Consider the following 18,770-nt stretch of genomic DNA (forward strand, 5'->3'; position numbering starts at 1 on the left):
CATGACCCCCAATCCCTCATGTGGTCACCACTGCTTAGAAAACACTTCCATGCATTTCAAGAGAGATCTACACTACAGTCCACTTGTTGAGACTTGTATTTTTTTACTCTCTCGTCTTACTAAGGTGGAGCCAGAGACAGACATGCTGTCCGCTACCAGCATGCGTTCCTATTTGATCTTCCCTCGCGCCACAGTGGCCCACAGTGGAAAGTACGTCTGCCGAGTGGACGAGAACGTCAAGGGTCTGTCTGCTTCTGCCAGCATCAACATCACCGTTCTCGGTTGGTCACACACACACACACACAAAGAAGTAAAACAAATGGATGCTGGGCAGATTATTGTGTTCCAGTGACAGAGAGAGACTTTTTATTATCTGAACCTGTGTAGATGAAGGTTAGGGAGTTCCTTCTTTAAAGGAAATGGAGTTCATTTCTATTTATTCCAGCTCAGAGAGTAAAATAAACCTTGACACGGTGCTGATTCTGTAAATGGTACTTTCAGAACCTTTGTGGTGGTGGGACATTTGAAAATAAGACATTTAAAAAGCCCAATTTTATTTTTACCGAGAGCATACGTTAATGTAAATATACATCTCAACAGCTTCATTTTAAAAAAGTCAGTGAGTGGAAATAATAATAAAAACAACATTAGTCATTCTAAGTATTTCATGCTTTTCGTCTCCTCTCCTTCACTGACTATGTTTGGCTCTGTGAATGCTTATTCTGTCTGCAGTCAGGTGTGTTATGTTTATGAAATCCTTGAATGGCTTGAACGGACATGCTATGTGAAAATGTACACAGGGTAAAGATTAGTCTGGATATGTCTGAGTGGAAAACACTGACTCTCATAAAACAACACACAGAAAAGTGCTTTTTTTTTAAAAAGCTTAATGTAACTCCTATTGTCATTATATATGCCTTTTTCATCAGAGCGAGGTTTCGTCGATGCAAAACCTGCACAGCAACAAGACATTTCAGCCAATTTGCAAGAGAACGTGGAGCTGAGGGTGGAAATCACAGCCTACCCTCCCCCTCTGGTGTACTGGAGAAAAGATGGTGCCCCCATCAAAGGAGATAAAACCATCACATTCAGACAAGAGCAGGAGATCAGGTCAGGCACCGGACCCGTCCCTTTCAGCTGTCCTTTGACCTTAACGTTGCCCCGAGGCAACGAGACACCTCGTCTGCATGGCTATAGTTAAACAATTAGCGGTGGTGCTCTGCGAGGACGACGGCGGCGGCCTCCTGAGGCACGTAGCTTGTGTCAGTCATCAGCAGATAAGGCAACCACCACCATAGAAACTGATACTGTGTGTGGGCAGGAGTCCATCATTCATTAGACAGGAACTGTAAACACAGAAAACCAAGTCCAGTCACAACTCAGCGACGTCTTTAAGGAAACAAAACAAAACATTCTGGTAAACGCTGAACAGTTTTGACAACATCTGTCAGAGACAGGGAGACATCAGCAGGAGATCAGCCACAAATACACACGGCTCATGAGCGCAGTACTCCACCGCAAATTATTGTGATTACGAAAATCAAAACAAACTAAATCTGTGGCAACAACGCACCAGTGCATGCACAACATGGGAAGGTTCGGATACTTTATTTATACTTTGGTTTATGAAAGAGATTTTTATTTGATGATAAAGAAAAAAAAAGTTTAGAACTTTAGAGGTCAACAAGGCTTTCATTTTTATTTGATGATAAAGAAAAAAAAAAGTTGAAATTTTATTTTAATTAATGTAAAATTTAGGACTTTAGAGGTCAACAAGGCTTTCAAACCAGCCTTTAACTGCAGTGAAAATTTATATTTTTAAAAATATTATGAAGGCTTCAATGTAGAAATCTATGTTGAAAAAAAGTTTAAAAAAAGTTTAAAAAATTGAAAAAGAATGAAAAAGGAAAAAAATACATTGAATTTATTGGTCAAAAAATATAAAAATATAAATATTATGTTTTAAATTAAGCAATTTTTTTCGTCTACAAATGTGTCATCATGCCTTGATCGTCTTCTTTGTCTACAGGTATGTTACTATTCTGACCTTAGTGAGGGTGAGGACAGAGCAGATGGGTCGTTACACTGTCTTCATCACCAATGAAGATGATTCCAAGGAAGTGACCTTTGACCTGAAGGTCAGAGGTGAGTTATGTTTTGCACTTCTTCTTCCTCTAGGCTCTTATTACCTCTCATCCAAACAGGCCGCTCTACTTTGTTTTTGATCAGTGCCTTTAATGATTCATGACTGTTGCGCCCCCTGTCTGCAGTTCCCTCACAGATCAAAGACCTGACTGACCACCACCTCCCAGGGGACAGACACTTGGTGACCTGTGTAGCAGAGGGAGCCCCGGTCCCCACCATACAGTGGTTCAGCTGTGACAGCATGCTCAAGTAAGTCTCACCCATCACCACATACAGTAAGTGGACACTAGGGGGCTGACCACACACACAAATTTGTTTTCTTTTCCACTCGTGTGCATCTGCCTTGACTTCACCCATCAACGTAGCAGCAGCTTCAGTGATTCAGTCTCATTGTCTTGCTGCAGGTGTAACAACCGGACGGCGGTGTGGAAGTCACTCGTCCCACAGCCGGACGAGCTGACCATCCAGACCAACGTCAGCTACAACAACACAAGGAAAACCAGTCAGATCCGCAGCCAGGTGACCTTCAACAAACCCCAGCAGGTCACGGTTCGCTGCGAGACCACCAACCAGGCAGGACATGTGGACAGGCGGGACATTAAGCTGGTGTCCAACAGTAGGTGTCATTAACAAACACAGGGCAAATATCTTCTAGAATAACATACAATTCTAATGAATTTAAGATTTTCTCATGTTTAGTCATTTTAAAATTATAATATATATATATATAGTTTATTTTTAACAACATAAGAACCAATAAATAAACACTGCAATATTTTAAGATGAGGACATTTTTAGTGCTCACTTCTTCTTTTATGACCATAACAGGAAATAGTCACTAACAACAACAACTACAACTACATATTTTAGAGCTCAATTTGACACGTGAACTCTAGAGTGACCTTTACCCGACTTCTTAGTTACTGACTAGGGAGTTTGAATCTTTTTGTCTTTTTATGGTCAAATTATTTCACCTTCACTAAAATGATTAATGGATCTTTTGAAAGCTTAAATTTGGAATTAATTTTAAATATAGCCTCTTGTCAGGCACTGACTGCAGTACATTTTTTTTATTCTGACCACCTGTCATCCTATTTAAATTCTGGACTTTTCTTCAGGTGCAGCTGTGACTCATGTTGACTCTAATCCTGAGCTTCTGCCTGTTGCAGCTCTTTTCTCCCAGGTGGCAGTGTTGGCTGCTGTTCTGGCCTTGGTCGTGATCGTCATCTTGTTCTTTATCATCCTGATTGCTGTCTGGAGGAAGGTGAGATTAAACTGACAAATCTCAAATTTGAACTACATCAAATCCAAAAGTAAAAATTGGAAACATGATTTTTGAATTTTTTTTTTTTTTTTTACTTTTGTTCAGAAACCACGCTACGAGATCAGATGGAAGGTGATTGAGTCTGTGAGTCAGGACGGTCATGAGTACATCTACGTGGATCCCATCCATCTGCCTTATGACCTGGCCTGGGAGATGCCCCGTGATAACCTGGTGCTGGGTGAGTCCTTATTTCTGAGGTTCCCAAAGTAAAGGGCGGGTCCCCTTTATGGGCATTGAGCTATTGCAGCAGTTGGATGATGGTGAGGCTAATAACTTTCATTTTCAATTATTTAAAATGTTTTAAATATATATAACTCAGAATATATAACAATCAATCAACAAAGAATATATAAAATTCTAGAGTAAAAATCCAACAAAATAAGTCATGACCCGGGTCCGCTCACACCCTGCAGTACCTCCCCAATCCTCTAGAGGTCCCAGACCAACATGTCAAAGCCCTCTTCTGTAAATCATGATTTACTACAATATTTTCCAAGTTCTTGTGATTCTCGAGTGGTAGTTTTTTCATGAAGGACACAAGTCTCTATTGTTGGCTGAGACTGAAACCATACTGTACGTTTGAGGCTAAAAGGTTCTTTTCTTTGTTCAGCTTAAAAACAGACTCAACAAGGTGACCTTAGAGAAGAGTGTGGTCATATGGACATAGTTGAGGTTGGACCGATGAATACATGCTCCTCATTTATCTCCTTGGCCTTCGAATAAATATTTTAAGGCCTTATTCATCATCGTTTTAAAAGCCTGTTGAAAAGTCTCCAGATCCAGTTCTGCCAGGTTTTGTCTACCTTATCTGGGACAAATATCCTCATCCTAATGAACAGAGATGTCCCTGTTTACAAGGTCTAATGTGACCTATTCAGACCATGTCCCACTGAGTCTCTCTTTGTCTCTCAGGTCGCACTCTTGGATCAGGAGCCTTTGGCAGGGTGGTCGAGGCAACAGCGTACGGTCTCACTCATTTGCAGTCCAGTACAAAGGTGGCAGTGAAAATGCTGAAGTGTAAGTCCTCTGGCTCATGTGTGTCTGTACAAGTCTTTGTATATATCTGTCAAATACTCCCATGCCACATTCATCCACCTGTGAGCGGCGGCCTGTTGAGCTTTAGATCCGTGGTCTTTTCAGCCAGCTGACCGTCCGCACTCCTTTGCCAAATTCACGCAGTTTCTTTTTCGTCTCGTCATTTTACTTTCTCTTCACGTCTCACTCATTATAATCTACTCTGTTTGAATGTTGCATCTGCAGCCACAGCCAGGAGGAGCGAGACCCAGGCCCTGATGTCAGAGCTGAAGATCATGAGTCACCTCGGACCTCACCTCAACATCGTCAACTTGCTCGGAGCCTGTACTAAACATGGTTAGCATCAGCAGTCCAAGGACGAACAATGGACCTCACAGTGGTCCCTTTAGAGTGTCCAATCAGCTTACTCCATTTTCAGCAACCTTTGACAATTGTTTAGCAATTGTTAGCTAACCATTATCTGTCACTGGCATACCTTTTGTTGGTCTTTGGATTCTTTTTAAGTAATTCTGTGCAGCTTTTAGCAATTTTGCTCTTTTTAGGCTAACCTTTAGCTTTTTATCTTAAAATTGACCTACAGCCTGTTTTAACCAACTGGTCTTTATTTATTACACAATCTAATGAAATAGCATGTGTAACATGGCATACCTGCACCTTGACCAATCAGGTTTTGTAAAAGTTGGTGGGGGGGCATGCTGGGGGGGTGTTTCAACTGCACACTCACATATTTTTATCCCCCATCAATTATTCTCTGCTCTGTTTGTTATGTCTGTTTGTTCAGCGTAGCTACAATATTTCATTAAATTGAATCCATTTTGGTTTAAATCCCCAAATATGACGCGTTCGTCCTTCACCCACCAGGCCCTCTGTACCTGGTGACTGAGTACTGTCGCTACGGTGACCTGGTGGACTACCTGCACAGAAACAAGCACACCTTTCTGCAATATTACGCCGAGAAGAACCACGATGACAGCTGCTTCATCTCAGGAGGAAGCACTCCTGTCAGCCAGCGGAAAGGGTGAGAAAAACAAGCTGCACAAACATTTGTATTCAGCGCTGCACAAAGAGTCATTCTGTAAAGAGTTTTGGTTTGGATGGGCATGAGGGAGGGAGGGGGGAGCAAGGGAGGACGGGAGGGTTCCCTACTGAAACGACTGTCTGTGCCTTAGGAGAGTTGATCACATGACAGATTGACAGAAGTCTGACTGAGAATGAAAATGATCCTAAATCTCTTGGATGTTGTGCCTTCCTCTCTCCCTCCCCCCGGCCTCACCCCTACAGCTACGTGTCATCAGGCAGTGAGAGCGATGGTGGATACATGGACATGACTAAGGATGAGCCCTCAGTCTATGTGCCCATGCAGGAGCAGATTGACACCATCAAGTACGCAGACATCCAACCTTCCCCGTACGAGTCGTCCTACCAGCAGGACATTTACCAGGAACAAGGTTGGATTTTAGCCTCACGTGTGTCCATGGTAACAAAACAATAATTTATAGATTGGTTGTCTAAATAAGAGTCTCGTTGTTTTCCAGGTGGCAACAGGTTTGACCTGGTTCTCGGTGATTCTCCTATTTTAACCTTTGATGATCTTCTGGGCTTCAGCTACCAAGTCGCTAAAGGGATGGAGTTTCTGGCATCCAAGAATGTAGGATCAATGTAAACACACAGTTCTACTGCATTCCTTGCATTTCTTGACCACATTAATCTATGTATTTTATTCATGTCATGGCAGTGCGTGCACCGTGACCTCGCTGCCAGAAATGTCTTAATCTGTGAGGGCAAACTTGTAAAGATCTGTGACTTCGGCCTGGCCAGAGACATCATGCATGACTCCAACTACATCTCCAAAGGCAGCGTAAGTCACAGAGACCATGTTTGTTTAATAATAAAAAAAGAAAATTATTTAACCCGACAGGGTCATAAAATGCACTGGAGTTAAAAAAAAATCCTGCCAAAACACTTTATTAGCACAATTATTATAACCATCAATGGTCAATTAAGCCCACACATTACAATACAACTAGCTTAGCTAGCTACAACTCACTATTTTAACTTAGCCCAGAGCAGCTAAAAGTTAGCAGGTAGCCACAGTGCTGTAGTTACAAAATAAACAAGCCATGAAACAACATGACTGACTGGGGGCAAAAAATATTTCCATAAAAATCAATTTGTAGAAAAACTCATGGGCCATGTTACGACCCCTTCATGTGCCTGGTCTGGCCCCAGGCCAGTCTTTGGACATGCCTCATATATTGTCAGTAACTGATATTATCTAAACTCTAACTAACCATAACTAGAATGACAACGGTGACAAATAACCCCCTAGATTTGACTTAAAGATCGTTATTTCCCTTCTGTTGATCTCAGTTACCGTTAGGTCTCCATGAGTGTATAACAACAGGTATAAACACACACACAAACACAGTACGTCCCACACCCTTTCACCTCCCCTCTGCTCCCTCCCCACCCTCCAGGCTTTGTCCTGTAGTTTTGTTTGTTTGTTGCCTCCGTAGCCAACGGTGTGACTGATAGTGAATGTGTGTGTGTGACCTAAATGTCTGCACCGTCGTACACAGATCAGATCAGCGGTAAATAACACACACTGCTCCGAGCGTGTGCTCCATAAAACAGTTTATGAATGAACTTCTATCCCTGCTGACTCTGCAGTGTTTTTAGAACAACTTTTTTCCTTTTTTACCTCCCCCTCTCTCCCCCTCCTCCCTCCCCACATTCAGACCTTCCTGCCCCTGAAGTGGATGGCACCAGAGAGTATTTTCCATAACCTCTACACCACCCTGAGTGATGTGTGGTCCTACGGCATTCTTCTGTGGGAGATCTTCACCCTGGGTCAGTTCTCAGACACATACAGTACTACCCACAGTACAATACCTGGTACAGGGAGAACTGTGGATTTGTACTAGGGCCGTGCTCGTTTACTGGCGTTTACTGACGAGTTCATGCATTTGGTAATTAATTAACTTAGGCTATGCTAGGGGAAGAAATGCGTACATGACAGCGTCTGTGTGTTCTGATGGCCTTTGAATGGAGTCGTGAAGATCATGGTATTATAGCCCACTGCAGTAAATGATAGGCTAAAAAAATTATATATATATATATATATATAACTATATTTTATATGAATATTTCGAGGCATCCCAGTTTCTTTTGCTAAAACATTAGGCCACTGTGGATCTGTGTGGCTGTGACGTCAGGTCAAAAATAAATCATCTACAACAGTGACACTCTTCTGTCACTCCTTTGGTCATAAATGTCAGCTTGCTGGTTTTTTTCCAGGTATGATACTGCCATCTACTGGGTCACTTTACCTCCAGTGCAAAAAGAAACCTTTGATTGGCCTCCAAAAAATACATCATACACCACTGGTGCTTCAGTATAAAATTAATTCCGTTAGTGTTAATTCCATGTTTGTCGTACATTTTTGGCTGCAATCATAACTTTTCATGGATTTCTCGTGGCAGGAGGAACACCGTACCCTGATTTACCCATGAATGAGTTGTTCTACAGTGCTCTGAAGAGAGGGTACCGAATGGCCAAACCTGCCCACGCCTCTGATGAAGTGTGAGTCTGCTGTAACCCTGTCATCATGTTTGCTTTTTGTATATTAAAAAAAAAACATTTAAAAAAAACAACTTTTTAACTTGACTTTGTCCGTGTTGCAGCTATGATATCATGAGGAAGTGTTGGGATGAGAAGTTTGAGAAGAGGCCCGACTTCTCCTTTCTGGTGCACAGTGTTGGGAACATGCTGACGGACAGCTATAAAAAGGTACTTTATTTATACACTGTGTCCAGACAGAGACAGAGCTGGGATTTCATTTTGATCTGTTTTGTTCTTTAATCTTTTACTAATTGCTAGATGTGTCTTTCATTAACTTCCTCTCACTTATGAGTAGTGACTTCGTATCTACCAAATTCACAATGCAGTTCATTACATGGCCACTAGTGCTCAGGTCACATAGTGTGATCCAAATCATAGAACATCGTGCCTTCAGATGAGGACTCTTGTGGTTTCTAGTCTCCACTACAACAATGATTCCCAACCACAGTGTGTATATAAAAAAAATCAATCAGCTGTTTAAGACCTTTGTCTCTTTCTTCAATTCCTGCCAGTATATCAGCGTTGTCTTCAACTAAACAGGGAGACACTGCACTACGACACAGGAGCACCACTACACTTTCACACCTCCTCTTCTCAGTGGTCACTTTTGTTAAAAGATCACAAATAATCTGAAAGTCACCCAGAAACTCACATAATAAGGTCACAAATACAACACCAAAACACTTCAGTTGACTCAATAATAACTAAAACAAAAAAACCAACAACAAAAACAATCAGACAGCACCAAAGAACACAGCAAAACACATCAGCACAACCAAACAGCAGTGGTCAACTGAGGGAGGTTTATATACACAGGAGAACAGGTGAGAACAATGAGGCTGATTAACCTGAGGCAGTGGCTGAGGAGAGACAGGTGTGAGCAGTGAGCCTGACGACAGGAGGACGAGATAGGATGTTGAACTATTGAGAGCTGGAAACATAAAAATATAATCCAGAAAAGTCAGACAATCCAGTGTCCGAACCTGTTTCTCTTTTACTAGTGATTTTCCAAAATCAAATTTTGATTTTATGAACATTTTTGCTCTGTTAGATTCCAAGAGTCGACACAATTCCTTTATTATATTTTTCTCATCTGTGGGTTTTATTAAAGGACTAAACAGACAGGAGCCCGGGTTTGAACCACTTTACAGGAGGAAGTGAAAGATTGTACTGATCTACAGTCAACCAACACTTGTACAGGAGGCTTGTGCCAAAGCATTGCTCTAATGTGTTAATAATCTGATTATGTTAAGATCTACTTTCCATGTGAGTCCTTGACAAGAAAGCAGCACAAATAGTAGCAGTTTGGCAAGTAAAACTAATTTAACAGAAAAAGTAAATTATTTAAAACCCTAACCCTAATCTGATTGGAGACAGTTGATGAGTTTTGTGTGTAAGGGGAACAGAAGCCATCAAAGCTCATTCACAAAGTCACTTTTTTTAAAAATTTCTTTTAGCTGAATCTGAAGTTGGTATTCAGTTGACTTTTTCCCAGTCGTCTTACAAAAATACTTGTCTGTTGGTGTGTCGTAAACATTGGACACACTACACAACTTTCACACTCTTTACAGTTTTGGAAAAGTCTGGAGCACAGAGTTGTTTCAGCAAATGTTTGTTGTCTGACAACTGAAGGAGTGGGGATCACACGCTGAACATGTGCCTGACGACGGATCACAGATGACACGATTCGTCAAACCGTCCACAGGCAACTCAGAGCATTAAATGCACTTGTGAGATTTTATAAAGATGACAGTTCAAAGCAGTGATCTTCAGCTGGGGGCTCGCAAGTCGATTCCGGCTCACTGACCTATCCAATCCGGCCCACGACTGGATTCCAAAATAAGCACAAGTGGTGACTCCTGGTTTAAAGATGGAACAAAGATTCCAATTATCTCAGCCACATTTGGGCCAAAAATAAATGTTTTTCTGTTGCTAGTCAGGTCTGTTTTTACCTCACACACAAACAGATTTTCCCGCTAACTCACTTGCTTACTGAAGTGTACTGACGCATATTTTGCGAGATCGGTAAATGTGAGTGAAATCTCCTCACAGTCGTCTCTAATTTTCTTACAGAGATATCACCAAGTCCATGAGAACTTCCTGAAGAGCGACCATCCTGCCGTCACCCGTACCAAACCCCGACTCTCATCACCTTTTCCGATCAACACTTCCTCATCCAGTGCTCCCTCTCTTGCCGCCCTGTCCTTCCCTCCGACCCCACACAACCAGACCCTGAGCTCCGGAAACTTCCGACCTCAGGACGACACACAGGAGGTCATAACTTCGTACAACGAATACATCATTCCCATCCCTGATCCTAAACCAGAGGACGTCTTCACTGACATACCGTCGGAGAGCCCCACCAGGTAAATAACTGCACTGAAGACCCCGAGGGGGTGAAAAGTTAAAGATAAATGTGACTTTTTTCCCCTCACCACACACCCACTCATCCAGATGAGGAGCTGAGACAATCGCTGCACTGTGAAAGTCATTTATTTTTATTTCACAGATATAAACACCCAGCCAAGAGTAAGAGGTTTTCAAAGCTCAAACAAATGTTTGGTGGTCCGAAATTCACTAACAGACACAGATAGAATAATATTATTCTGCATTAACTTGGATTTTGGTTTCTGCTAGTGAAGATCAAACAACTGTTAACTGTCTTAGGGGTGAAAACAGCTTTGATTCCTGCGTAAGTTATGACAGATCCCTGAAAATCTCTTCAAATATTTCAACAACAGATTCAATCTTAAAAGTTAGTGTTTGGTTCTTTGGTCTCAAATCCAGACAGAAATAATAATGTATTTTAAACATAAAGAGAATGGGATTTTGGTAGGATGTCTACTGATGTAATAAGAACAAATGAACCGAAGCTTTATGAGTAACAGCTCAGCTAAAGACTAAGGGTTGCTTTAGAGGGACGGCCATCTTGGATCCGCATGTTTCCTACCTTGGTCAAAAACAGAAAAGCTAAATAAATAAGTCTTGTGTTTAGATGATGCCCATTGGCTAGCGTATGGTCTACACCACACTTGGTGACAGGGTGATGATGCAATTTTCACCACTAGTGGCTGCAAAAACTCCTCTAAGACAACGTAGGTTCTGTAATTATCAAGTAATGCGTTAACCCCAGGGTCACACGGTAGACGGCGGGTAAAGAAAATCACAGGTTCATGGGACGAGGTGGTCACTGATAGTCAGGGCTAAAGTATATGAAGTGTAAATCATCGGAATCTCTATTTGAGACGGACCGTTGAACTGTCCGGACCGTTTCTGCTGGATGAGGTGGTCACTGATAGTCAGGGCTAAAGTATATGAAGTGTAAATCATCGGAATCTCTATTTGAGACGGACCGTTGAACTGTCCAGACCGCTGAACTGTCCGGACCAGGTCCGGTTCCCATCGTGACCGTGAAAAGGATTATGCGGTAGAAGATGAGTAAAAAAAAAGGTTGTCATTAGAACTGAAACAGTTCATTAAAGTTCTTTTAACATGTCTGAGCATTTTCACTGTCATTCTGTTAAATTCTTTGGTCAACACAACAAATTTGAAATGTGGTTGAGACACGTTTCATGCATCAGTCGCAGCTTGTGTCTCATAAGTGCAGTTTATGAAAAGGGCCTTCAGACAGAATCCCTAAGACATTAAAGTGTAATCCAATCACAAACCACTTCCTTAGAACACAGTTGGAAAACAACACAGTTGGACCGAGCAGTGACTGAAAACCTGGATTAAATTTGTTTCCTCTTTTTTATGACTCTCAGCTCTGTGGCTCTGGAGGAGGAGGAGGTGGAGGAGGAGAGCGAGGCCATGTCCCAGGACACGGCGGACACTCTTCCAGAGGAGGAGGAGGACACCAGCGAGAGGGACGCTCTGCTGGGTTCGTCAGGAACGCCGGACGTAGAGGACAGCTTCCTGTAGCCACGTGTTGGAGCCCAGAGAAAATGGAGCTTTAGGTGGAATTGAAAAAAAAAAGAGGAAGAGAAAAAAAAACCTGGCTGAAGAAGGGAACGTGACTCAAGTAGAATGTAGCAAATGATAGATTTCCTTGTATCTCTGGGGTTCCTCGGAGAACTCAGTTAATCCACTCTCGTTTTTTTATGATACACTTAATACCTCTGGGACTACGAATGCTTACCAATAATGAGCGTCAATCTACAGTAGTATAAATCTGGTACTCTTCTGATACTGACGTACAATCAGTACACGTGTATTTCATCCAGTTACTAGAAACCTGTGAGGCCTTGAGAGACACGTGCTGCGTCATGTAAAAACATTTTAGTCGCATTATTTTCTCACTTGATTTTATTTTCTTCAGTGTACATTTCAGATTAAGCAGATTAACAAAGGGAGATGATAAAGTACAGTTGGGAAACACTACACAACCACGATTAAGTCAAGAAACGTCAGATTATGTCTTATTACTACATACGACATTTTAATCGTAGCACATGAAATATGCACATGCACTATTTTTTACGTAGAAGATTAACCTTTTGTTTTAGTACGACATGCGAAAGAGCCAGATTTTTCTCTGTTTTTTGTTTTGTTTTTGACTTTTTTGGGATTACATGAAGTGTATATTTCATCGGTGAATTTTAGATCTCTCTCTTCTCGACTCTGATGCTTCTGATGCTTGTTCTGTGTCGCCTCGATTCAGATTGTTTGTGCCACATTTGCACTTTACCCAGAGAAAATGTGGTTCTTTATTACAAAGGAGGGAGAATTTACAGCACAAAGAGGGTTTTTAGCCCTCGACTCGGCTTTTTTGAAGTGAGAATGATAAATACAGCACATCACTGCCTTAGCACAAGACGGCACAGATGAATGCCTTTTTGTGAAGACTGAGAAACTTGTACTGTAGTGAATGAGTTGAAGTAACAATATGTCTGTTTGTAAAAAAAAAAGAAAAATGAGAGAGATGCTTTTTTTTTCTTCTTCTGTTGCATTTTAACCGTCACTCACACAAAGTCTACTTTAATCACACACTCCACTGTTGTTTTGTCCTGTAGCCTTTTGTAACACCGTTTAGAATGCACAACAATCACAGTGTCACAAGCTATGGTACCAAAGATCTTCTTAACGTTTACAAATGTATTTTTCTATGTTGTACATGTGAAATAAATGTATATTATCCAGAGTTGAGGGGTCAGCAGGTTCATTTGTCTCGTCTGATCTCGTCTCTTCATTTCACTCTTTAACTGCTCAAACAAACAATAATAAAATCATGAAATGATGGGAAGGCCTCAATAACCTGGGCCTTATTAACCGCTGCCCCACATTCACTCAAACTCACAGCTAGAATCGCTGCTGATTCCTTACATTTTTCTGATTCTGATTTAAAGCCAGGAAAAGCCTGGCAGGCACCGTTCCGCTGTAATGGAGGTGATTAGTCTCATCTCCACGAGTCTCTCGGCTGAATTGTGCCTTTCTGTGGCAAATTGGCACTAGCTCATTAATTAGTTGAGCATGATATGTTGATCCGCCTCTCGCCCCCCCGCCCCCCGCCCCCTCCCCTGATCTCACAGGCCGCTGCCTCCACCCTCCGCTCCTTGCTTTCTAAAATATATCACGTTTGCAGTGTGACTCCTGTGGTGATGACACTGTAAACAAGCAGAAGAGCAGAGGCAAAGACAAAGGGGAAGAAGGGATTTTTGTGCGTCCGCTCTGGAGCCTGAACCACCAGAGCAGGGAAGATACTGAACTCCTGTGTGAAGCCTGTGGCGCCTGCAGGTGAGTTCATCTGGAATAAATAAATAAATGTATTCCATAACTTATGGTTAGGGTGTTCAGATTGAACTGGGAACAAGGGAATTGATTTATTGGACAAACACTATTGTGCTGCATGATCTTAACCGTGGGGTCGGTGTAGCTCTTGGCATCGGTTCATCTTCCACCCGTTGGAGTGGGGTTTAAATCTGGCTCTGTGCCCGATTCTGACCCTGACACAACAGGGAGCGCTGCTTCAGGGAGGAGTAAAACTGAGTCAAATACAGATGTGGAATACCTGCTGTGGCGGGTCGTGAAATATCCACATGTAAAGTTAAATGATATTGATTCATTTCTTCTGATTGAAGAAATGAATCAAAATGTAAAATGATTTGAAGAAACGCCTGTGGTCAAACCCTTACATACAGAGCTGCTGTGACCAGGAAAAAAAAGAGAAGTTAATATAGAGGACGGCGGACGACTTCTTCTGTGGTGCTATTCTCATTTCTCTCTCTTAAAACAACAGATTGTTTTTCTATCAGACATAAACACCAACCCTCAACCGCAGGTCTGGAGCTGATCCAGGATGCTGTTCTACCTCGCTGTGGTGCTCGGGTCTGTGGCCTTCGCTGCTGCAGGTGAGGCAACGTTACTGTACACTAAGAGCTGAAGTTGTTTTGTTTTTAATTATCAAGGAAAAAGACTGACTACAAAAATTCAAAAAACATTTTTTTCAACTTCTTTTTTGGAGAGTTAAAACTTTAGAGCAAATCTTCATCAAATGATACATTTTCAAATGAATCTTTACAAATGTTCCTGTGTCATGATTTTATCATAAAGTGCATTTCATGGCATAAACTCGTGGTCGGAGCAGACGAGATGAGAAACACCATGCTTCTCCCTCAAAATCTGACACGCTTTGGTGCCTAATGAGCAGAACAAGTGCAGCATCATGAGTTGTTTTTTTTTTTTTCTGAGATTTCTTGTTGTGAAACTTTACATCTATGGGCATCACTCACCGGCATCAAACAGTCATTTGTTTGTTTAGTTTTTTTATGACTAAAGGAATCAGCTGCTGTTGAAGGCATTTTAGTTTTTAGTTTGTGAGGTGTAACAACATAATCTGGTTGGTCGGATGAACAGTTAGCATTTAGAGGAGTGACGAACAATCTGCGTTGTTTACCCTCGAGCTGATTGGTTTAAACTGCTTTTGTTTTTTGGTCTCTACGTTTTTTTAATAGACAGCAATGAATTACAGAAAACAAATGCTGAGCACAAAATCTCAGTTCTTTAAAATAAAACATATTTTTGTTCCTATTGTAACCTTCAGTTTCATTACAAACGGAAACTAACGCAAAATGAAATGTCCACTGAGTGTCAGCTTTCTATCCTTCACACTGGACGCATTATTTCTTGTTGCCAGAAGAGCAGGAGAATTTAATTGGATTTTAGTCAGTGACATGACGAGATACAGCAAAAAAAAAAACATAAAAAAAGCCTGACAGATTTTTTCCAGTGTAGGGATAGCAACGCGGTGAAAAGCAGAAGTGAGAGGGTTCAAAGGAAGTCATTTTGTCTTCAGTCTGTGACATTTAAGGGACAAATAAAAAAAATATAAGAAGTAGAAGTATCGGGTCAAAACCCTGATTGAAAAAACATCTCACTTCTTCTTTCTGATTTCACCAGAACAGAAAATTAGCTTTAATCTCACAAATTCTTCTTCAGCAGGTCCATGGTTCTTCTCTAGTTTTCTCCTCTTTCTCTCCGACTTCACAACTACATCTTCAATAAACCAACCATCTCTACTCAGTAGATGTTCTTGAACCTAATTTCTTCTCTTCAACTCAACATCGCACTGTCCCTTCTGTCCACCTGGTGTCAACAAAGTCAACAAATGTAGTCATTATTTTTATATGTTTCCACAGCAGCAGAATGGAGGCAACCGGTGATCAAGTTCAATTCTAAGGTGGTGACGAATTCAGAGGTGGTGGTCACACCTGGGAAACCTTTGGATCTGAGGTGCGAAGGTGACGGATTTGTCAACTGGCAAACAAGGCTGTCGAAGCACAGGCGCTTTGTGTCTAAGGGTAACGGGAACGCCCGCACCTTGAGGGTGGAGCGACCCTCTGCAGAATTCACTGGAACGTACAAGTGTTTTTACAGCACCAGGCCTCAATACCGTCACCTGGCCACCTCAGTGCATGTCTACGTACAAGGTAGGCAAGATTTCATCTGCTTCATTGTTAAAACTACACAACTGCGAGATCTAGACATCAGTCTTTTAATCTCTCCCTTCAGACCCGAGCCGTTTGTTCTGGACCAGCAGCACGTCTCTGCGGGTGGTCAAGAAAGAGGGGGAGAACTACCTTCTACCCTGTCTGCTCACCAACCCAGCAGCCACAGACCTTGGCCTCCGCATGGACAATGGTACCAACGTACCATCGGGGATGAACTATACAGTCGACCGTCACCGTGGCATTCTTATCCACAACCTCCACCCGAGCTTCAACGCCGACTACGTCTGCACAGCCAGGGTGAATGGGGTAGAAAGGACCTCCAAGGCCTTCTCCATCAATGTTATTCAGAGTAAGACTTCCCTAATATTTGAAAATGATGAGGTACAGCCTGTAAGGAAGGGAAATTAAAGTGTGACTCAATCTATGGTTGCAGGACTACGCTTCCCTCCTTATGTTTTTCTGGAGACCGAAGAATATGTGCGTATTGTTGGGGAAGAACTCGAGATCCGCTGCACCACACACAACCCCAACTTCAACTACAACGTCACGTGGCAATACACCACCAAATCGGTCAGTGTTTAGCAAATTGGGACCTTTTTTCAAATAGGCAGAAATTGACCTTTTTTTCTCCTTTGCCTTTAGAGACCAACCATAGAGGAGAGGGTTCGTTCCAGTGGAGAAAACCGTCTGGACATACAAAGCATTTTTACAATTTCTGCTGTGGACCTCGCAGACACAGGAAATATTTCCTGTATCGGTACTAATGAAGCAGGCGTGAACAGTTCCACCACGTACCTCCTTGTTGTAGGTAAGACACTGAAGATATCAGAGCTTCGACTTCGAAGGCATCTTTTATCTAAAACACCAGGGACAGGCCAGCAGACCTGAATGTTTCTACTGGGACCAAATATATTTGTGACCAACTTATTTGGTCACACAAACACTTACCTAGACTTGGGTGACTTGGACTTTACACAGTGGACAGACAATAATTACATCAGGTTTGGTTCTGTGATCGTCTGACTCCTATTGAAAATTATCAGAACTCAGTTTCAGCCTATTTTTGGGGGTCCTACCTTTGGACCTGAAAGTTTTGTGACTAAGACGGTGACTGACCTGTAGCACCTCTAGACTGAAGTCTAACGTTACTTTCTCCCAGACTGTGACTTGAAACCCTGGGGAACCAATGTATACGTAAACCCTTCTTTCGCTAACGTGAACTCAGCTTGAAACCCTGGGGAACCAATGTATACTTTACGTAAACCCTTCTTTCGTTAACGTGAACTCAGCACACGTTATGTCCATTGTTTCTTTTGGACAGATAAACCCTACATCAGGCTTTTGCCCCAGCTCTCCCCCAAACTGGCCCAACAGGGTCTTCTGGTAGAGGTGAATGAAGGCGAAGATCTGGAGCTCAGTGTGGTTATCGAAGCCTATCCTAACATCATAGAGCACAAATGGCACACCCCAGCCTCTACGACCACGTCGACGCAGGAGCACAGGTTCATCCAGTTCAACAACAGGTACGATCGTCTGCTTTCACAAACAAAAGAGTCGTTATGTAATAGCTGGCTTTTTTTTTGCATGGGTTTCGAAAAAGGAATCGAGTGTAGTACGGGAAGAAGAAGCTGCTTATGAAAAGTGCTGAGAATGCATTTTGGTTGAATTTGACAGAGAACACGGAGGTCACTGTTTCCCTCAGGTCATGAAACTGTTGCTGAAGGGAAGACTTCTGACATGCTCCAAAATCATACACAGGAAACGTCTGAATTCAAACCACAGAATTAGTCACTGCAGATCCTGTGTGTGTCTACAGTGAAGACATTCCTCTTTTCTTTGGTGTAATTTTGTTTGTTTGTTTGTTTTTGGTACAGATACCATGCCAGTCTGCAGCTGAGAAGAATGAATGCACAGGAGCAGGGCCAGTACACTTTTTATGCCAAGAGTTACTTGACCAATGCTTCAATCACGTTCCAAGTCCAAATGTACCGTAAGTAGTCATAAAACATTTTCTTTAGATCCTACATGAAGTATTTCAGCATTTTGGGGAAATTTTAAATTTTCTCTGTCATTGGTAGAGAGACCTGTCGCTGTGGTGAGATGGGAAAATGTGACAACACTGACCTGCACTTCTTTTGGTTATCCTGCTCCAAGAATCATCTGGTATCAATGTCTGGGGATACGACCTACGTAAGTTACTCTGCAGAGTGGGGAAACTCAGAGAGGGTTCTGCTTTTTTCTTTCTAACCAGAGATATCTTGCAATGGGGCAGGTGCAACGAAAACATCTCAGGGATGCAGATGCCAACACCTCTTCAGGCTCCAACGGTGGAGGTCCAGCGGGAGGAGTACGGGGCAGTGGAGGTGGAAAGCGTCCTAACTGTAGGGATGTCTAATCAAAGGATGACGGTGGAATGTGTGGCCTTCAACCTGGTTGGCATCAGCAGCGACACTTTTGCAATGGAGGTCTCTGGTGAGCGTCCTGTCTTTGTAGCCCCACGTTCGCTCAGTCACATGGATGAAAATCAAAGGAAATTTAATTTTATGGGTCTTACAAAAAACTCTTTGTATCTGGGTAAAGAAATGAAGAATCTTACAGATCTAATCAAATCTTTTTATTTTCAAATCTACTGTGACAGTATAAAACTCCCAGAAACCTCTGGCTAAACTCCGCTCTGATCTTCCTTTGACCTGACAGAT

The 18,770-nt window shown here is 42.2% G+C and overlaps 2 protein-coding genes across 2 annotated transcripts in view; both read left to right on the plus strand.

Moving 5' to 3' along the window:
- pdgfrb (platelet-derived growth factor receptor, beta polypeptide) overlaps positions 1-13,265 on the plus strand; it is a 27,456-nt gene extending 14,191 nt beyond the window's left edge. Inside the window, exons 6-23 of the mRNA XM_008327106.3 lie at positions 125-281; positions 930-1,110; positions 2,030-2,145; positions 2,271-2,394; positions 2,550-2,761; positions 3,315-3,409; positions 3,515-3,647; positions 4,382-4,486; positions 4,730-4,840; positions 5,366-5,522; positions 5,786-5,952; positions 6,040-6,152; positions 6,240-6,362; positions 7,243-7,354; positions 7,987-8,086; positions 8,188-8,293; positions 10,199-10,491; positions 11,890-13,265. Of these exons, the coding sequence (XP_008325328.1) occupies positions 125-281; positions 930-1,110; positions 2,030-2,145; positions 2,271-2,394; positions 2,550-2,761; positions 3,315-3,409; positions 3,515-3,647; positions 4,382-4,486; positions 4,730-4,840; positions 5,366-5,522; positions 5,786-5,952; positions 6,040-6,152; positions 6,240-6,362; positions 7,243-7,354; positions 7,987-8,086; positions 8,188-8,293; positions 10,199-10,491; positions 11,890-12,046 (2,562 nt within the window). The 3' untranslated portion in view covers positions 12,047-13,265. The remainder of the gene's footprint in view (positions 1-124; positions 282-929; positions 1,111-2,029; positions 2,146-2,270; positions 2,395-2,549; positions 2,762-3,314; positions 3,410-3,514; positions 3,648-4,381; positions 4,487-4,729; positions 4,841-5,365; positions 5,523-5,785; positions 5,953-6,039; positions 6,153-6,239; positions 6,363-7,242; positions 7,355-7,986; positions 8,087-8,187; positions 8,294-10,198; positions 10,492-11,889) is intronic.
- Positions 13,266-13,706: 441 nt separating this feature from the next.
- csf1ra (colony stimulating factor 1 receptor, a) overlaps positions 13,707-18,770 on the plus strand; it is a 10,252-nt gene continuing 5,188 nt past the window's right edge. The window contains exons 1-10 of the mRNA XM_025063357.1: positions 13,707-13,858; positions 14,361-14,472; positions 15,760-16,050; positions 16,133-16,420; positions 16,505-16,641; positions 16,714-16,879; positions 17,393-17,594; positions 17,946-18,061; positions 18,150-18,261; positions 18,344-18,732. Coding sequence (XP_024919125.1) covers positions 14,421-14,472; positions 15,760-16,050; positions 16,133-16,420; positions 16,505-16,641; positions 16,714-16,879; positions 17,393-17,594; positions 17,946-18,061; positions 18,150-18,261; positions 18,344-18,732 — 1,753 coding nt within the window. The 5' untranslated portion in view covers positions 13,707-13,858; positions 14,361-14,420. The remainder of the gene's footprint in view (positions 13,859-14,360; positions 14,473-15,759; positions 16,051-16,132; positions 16,421-16,504; positions 16,642-16,713; positions 16,880-17,392; positions 17,595-17,945; positions 18,062-18,149; positions 18,262-18,343; positions 18,733-18,770) is intronic.

The sequence above is a fragment of the Cynoglossus semilaevis genome, chromosome 15, assembly GCF_000523025.1.
Source record: "Cynoglossus semilaevis isolate Cse_v1.0 chromosome 15, Cse_v1.0, whole genome shotgun sequence".
Lineage (NCBI taxonomy): Eukaryota > Metazoa > Chordata > Actinopteri > Pleuronectiformes > Cynoglossidae > Cynoglossus > Cynoglossus semilaevis.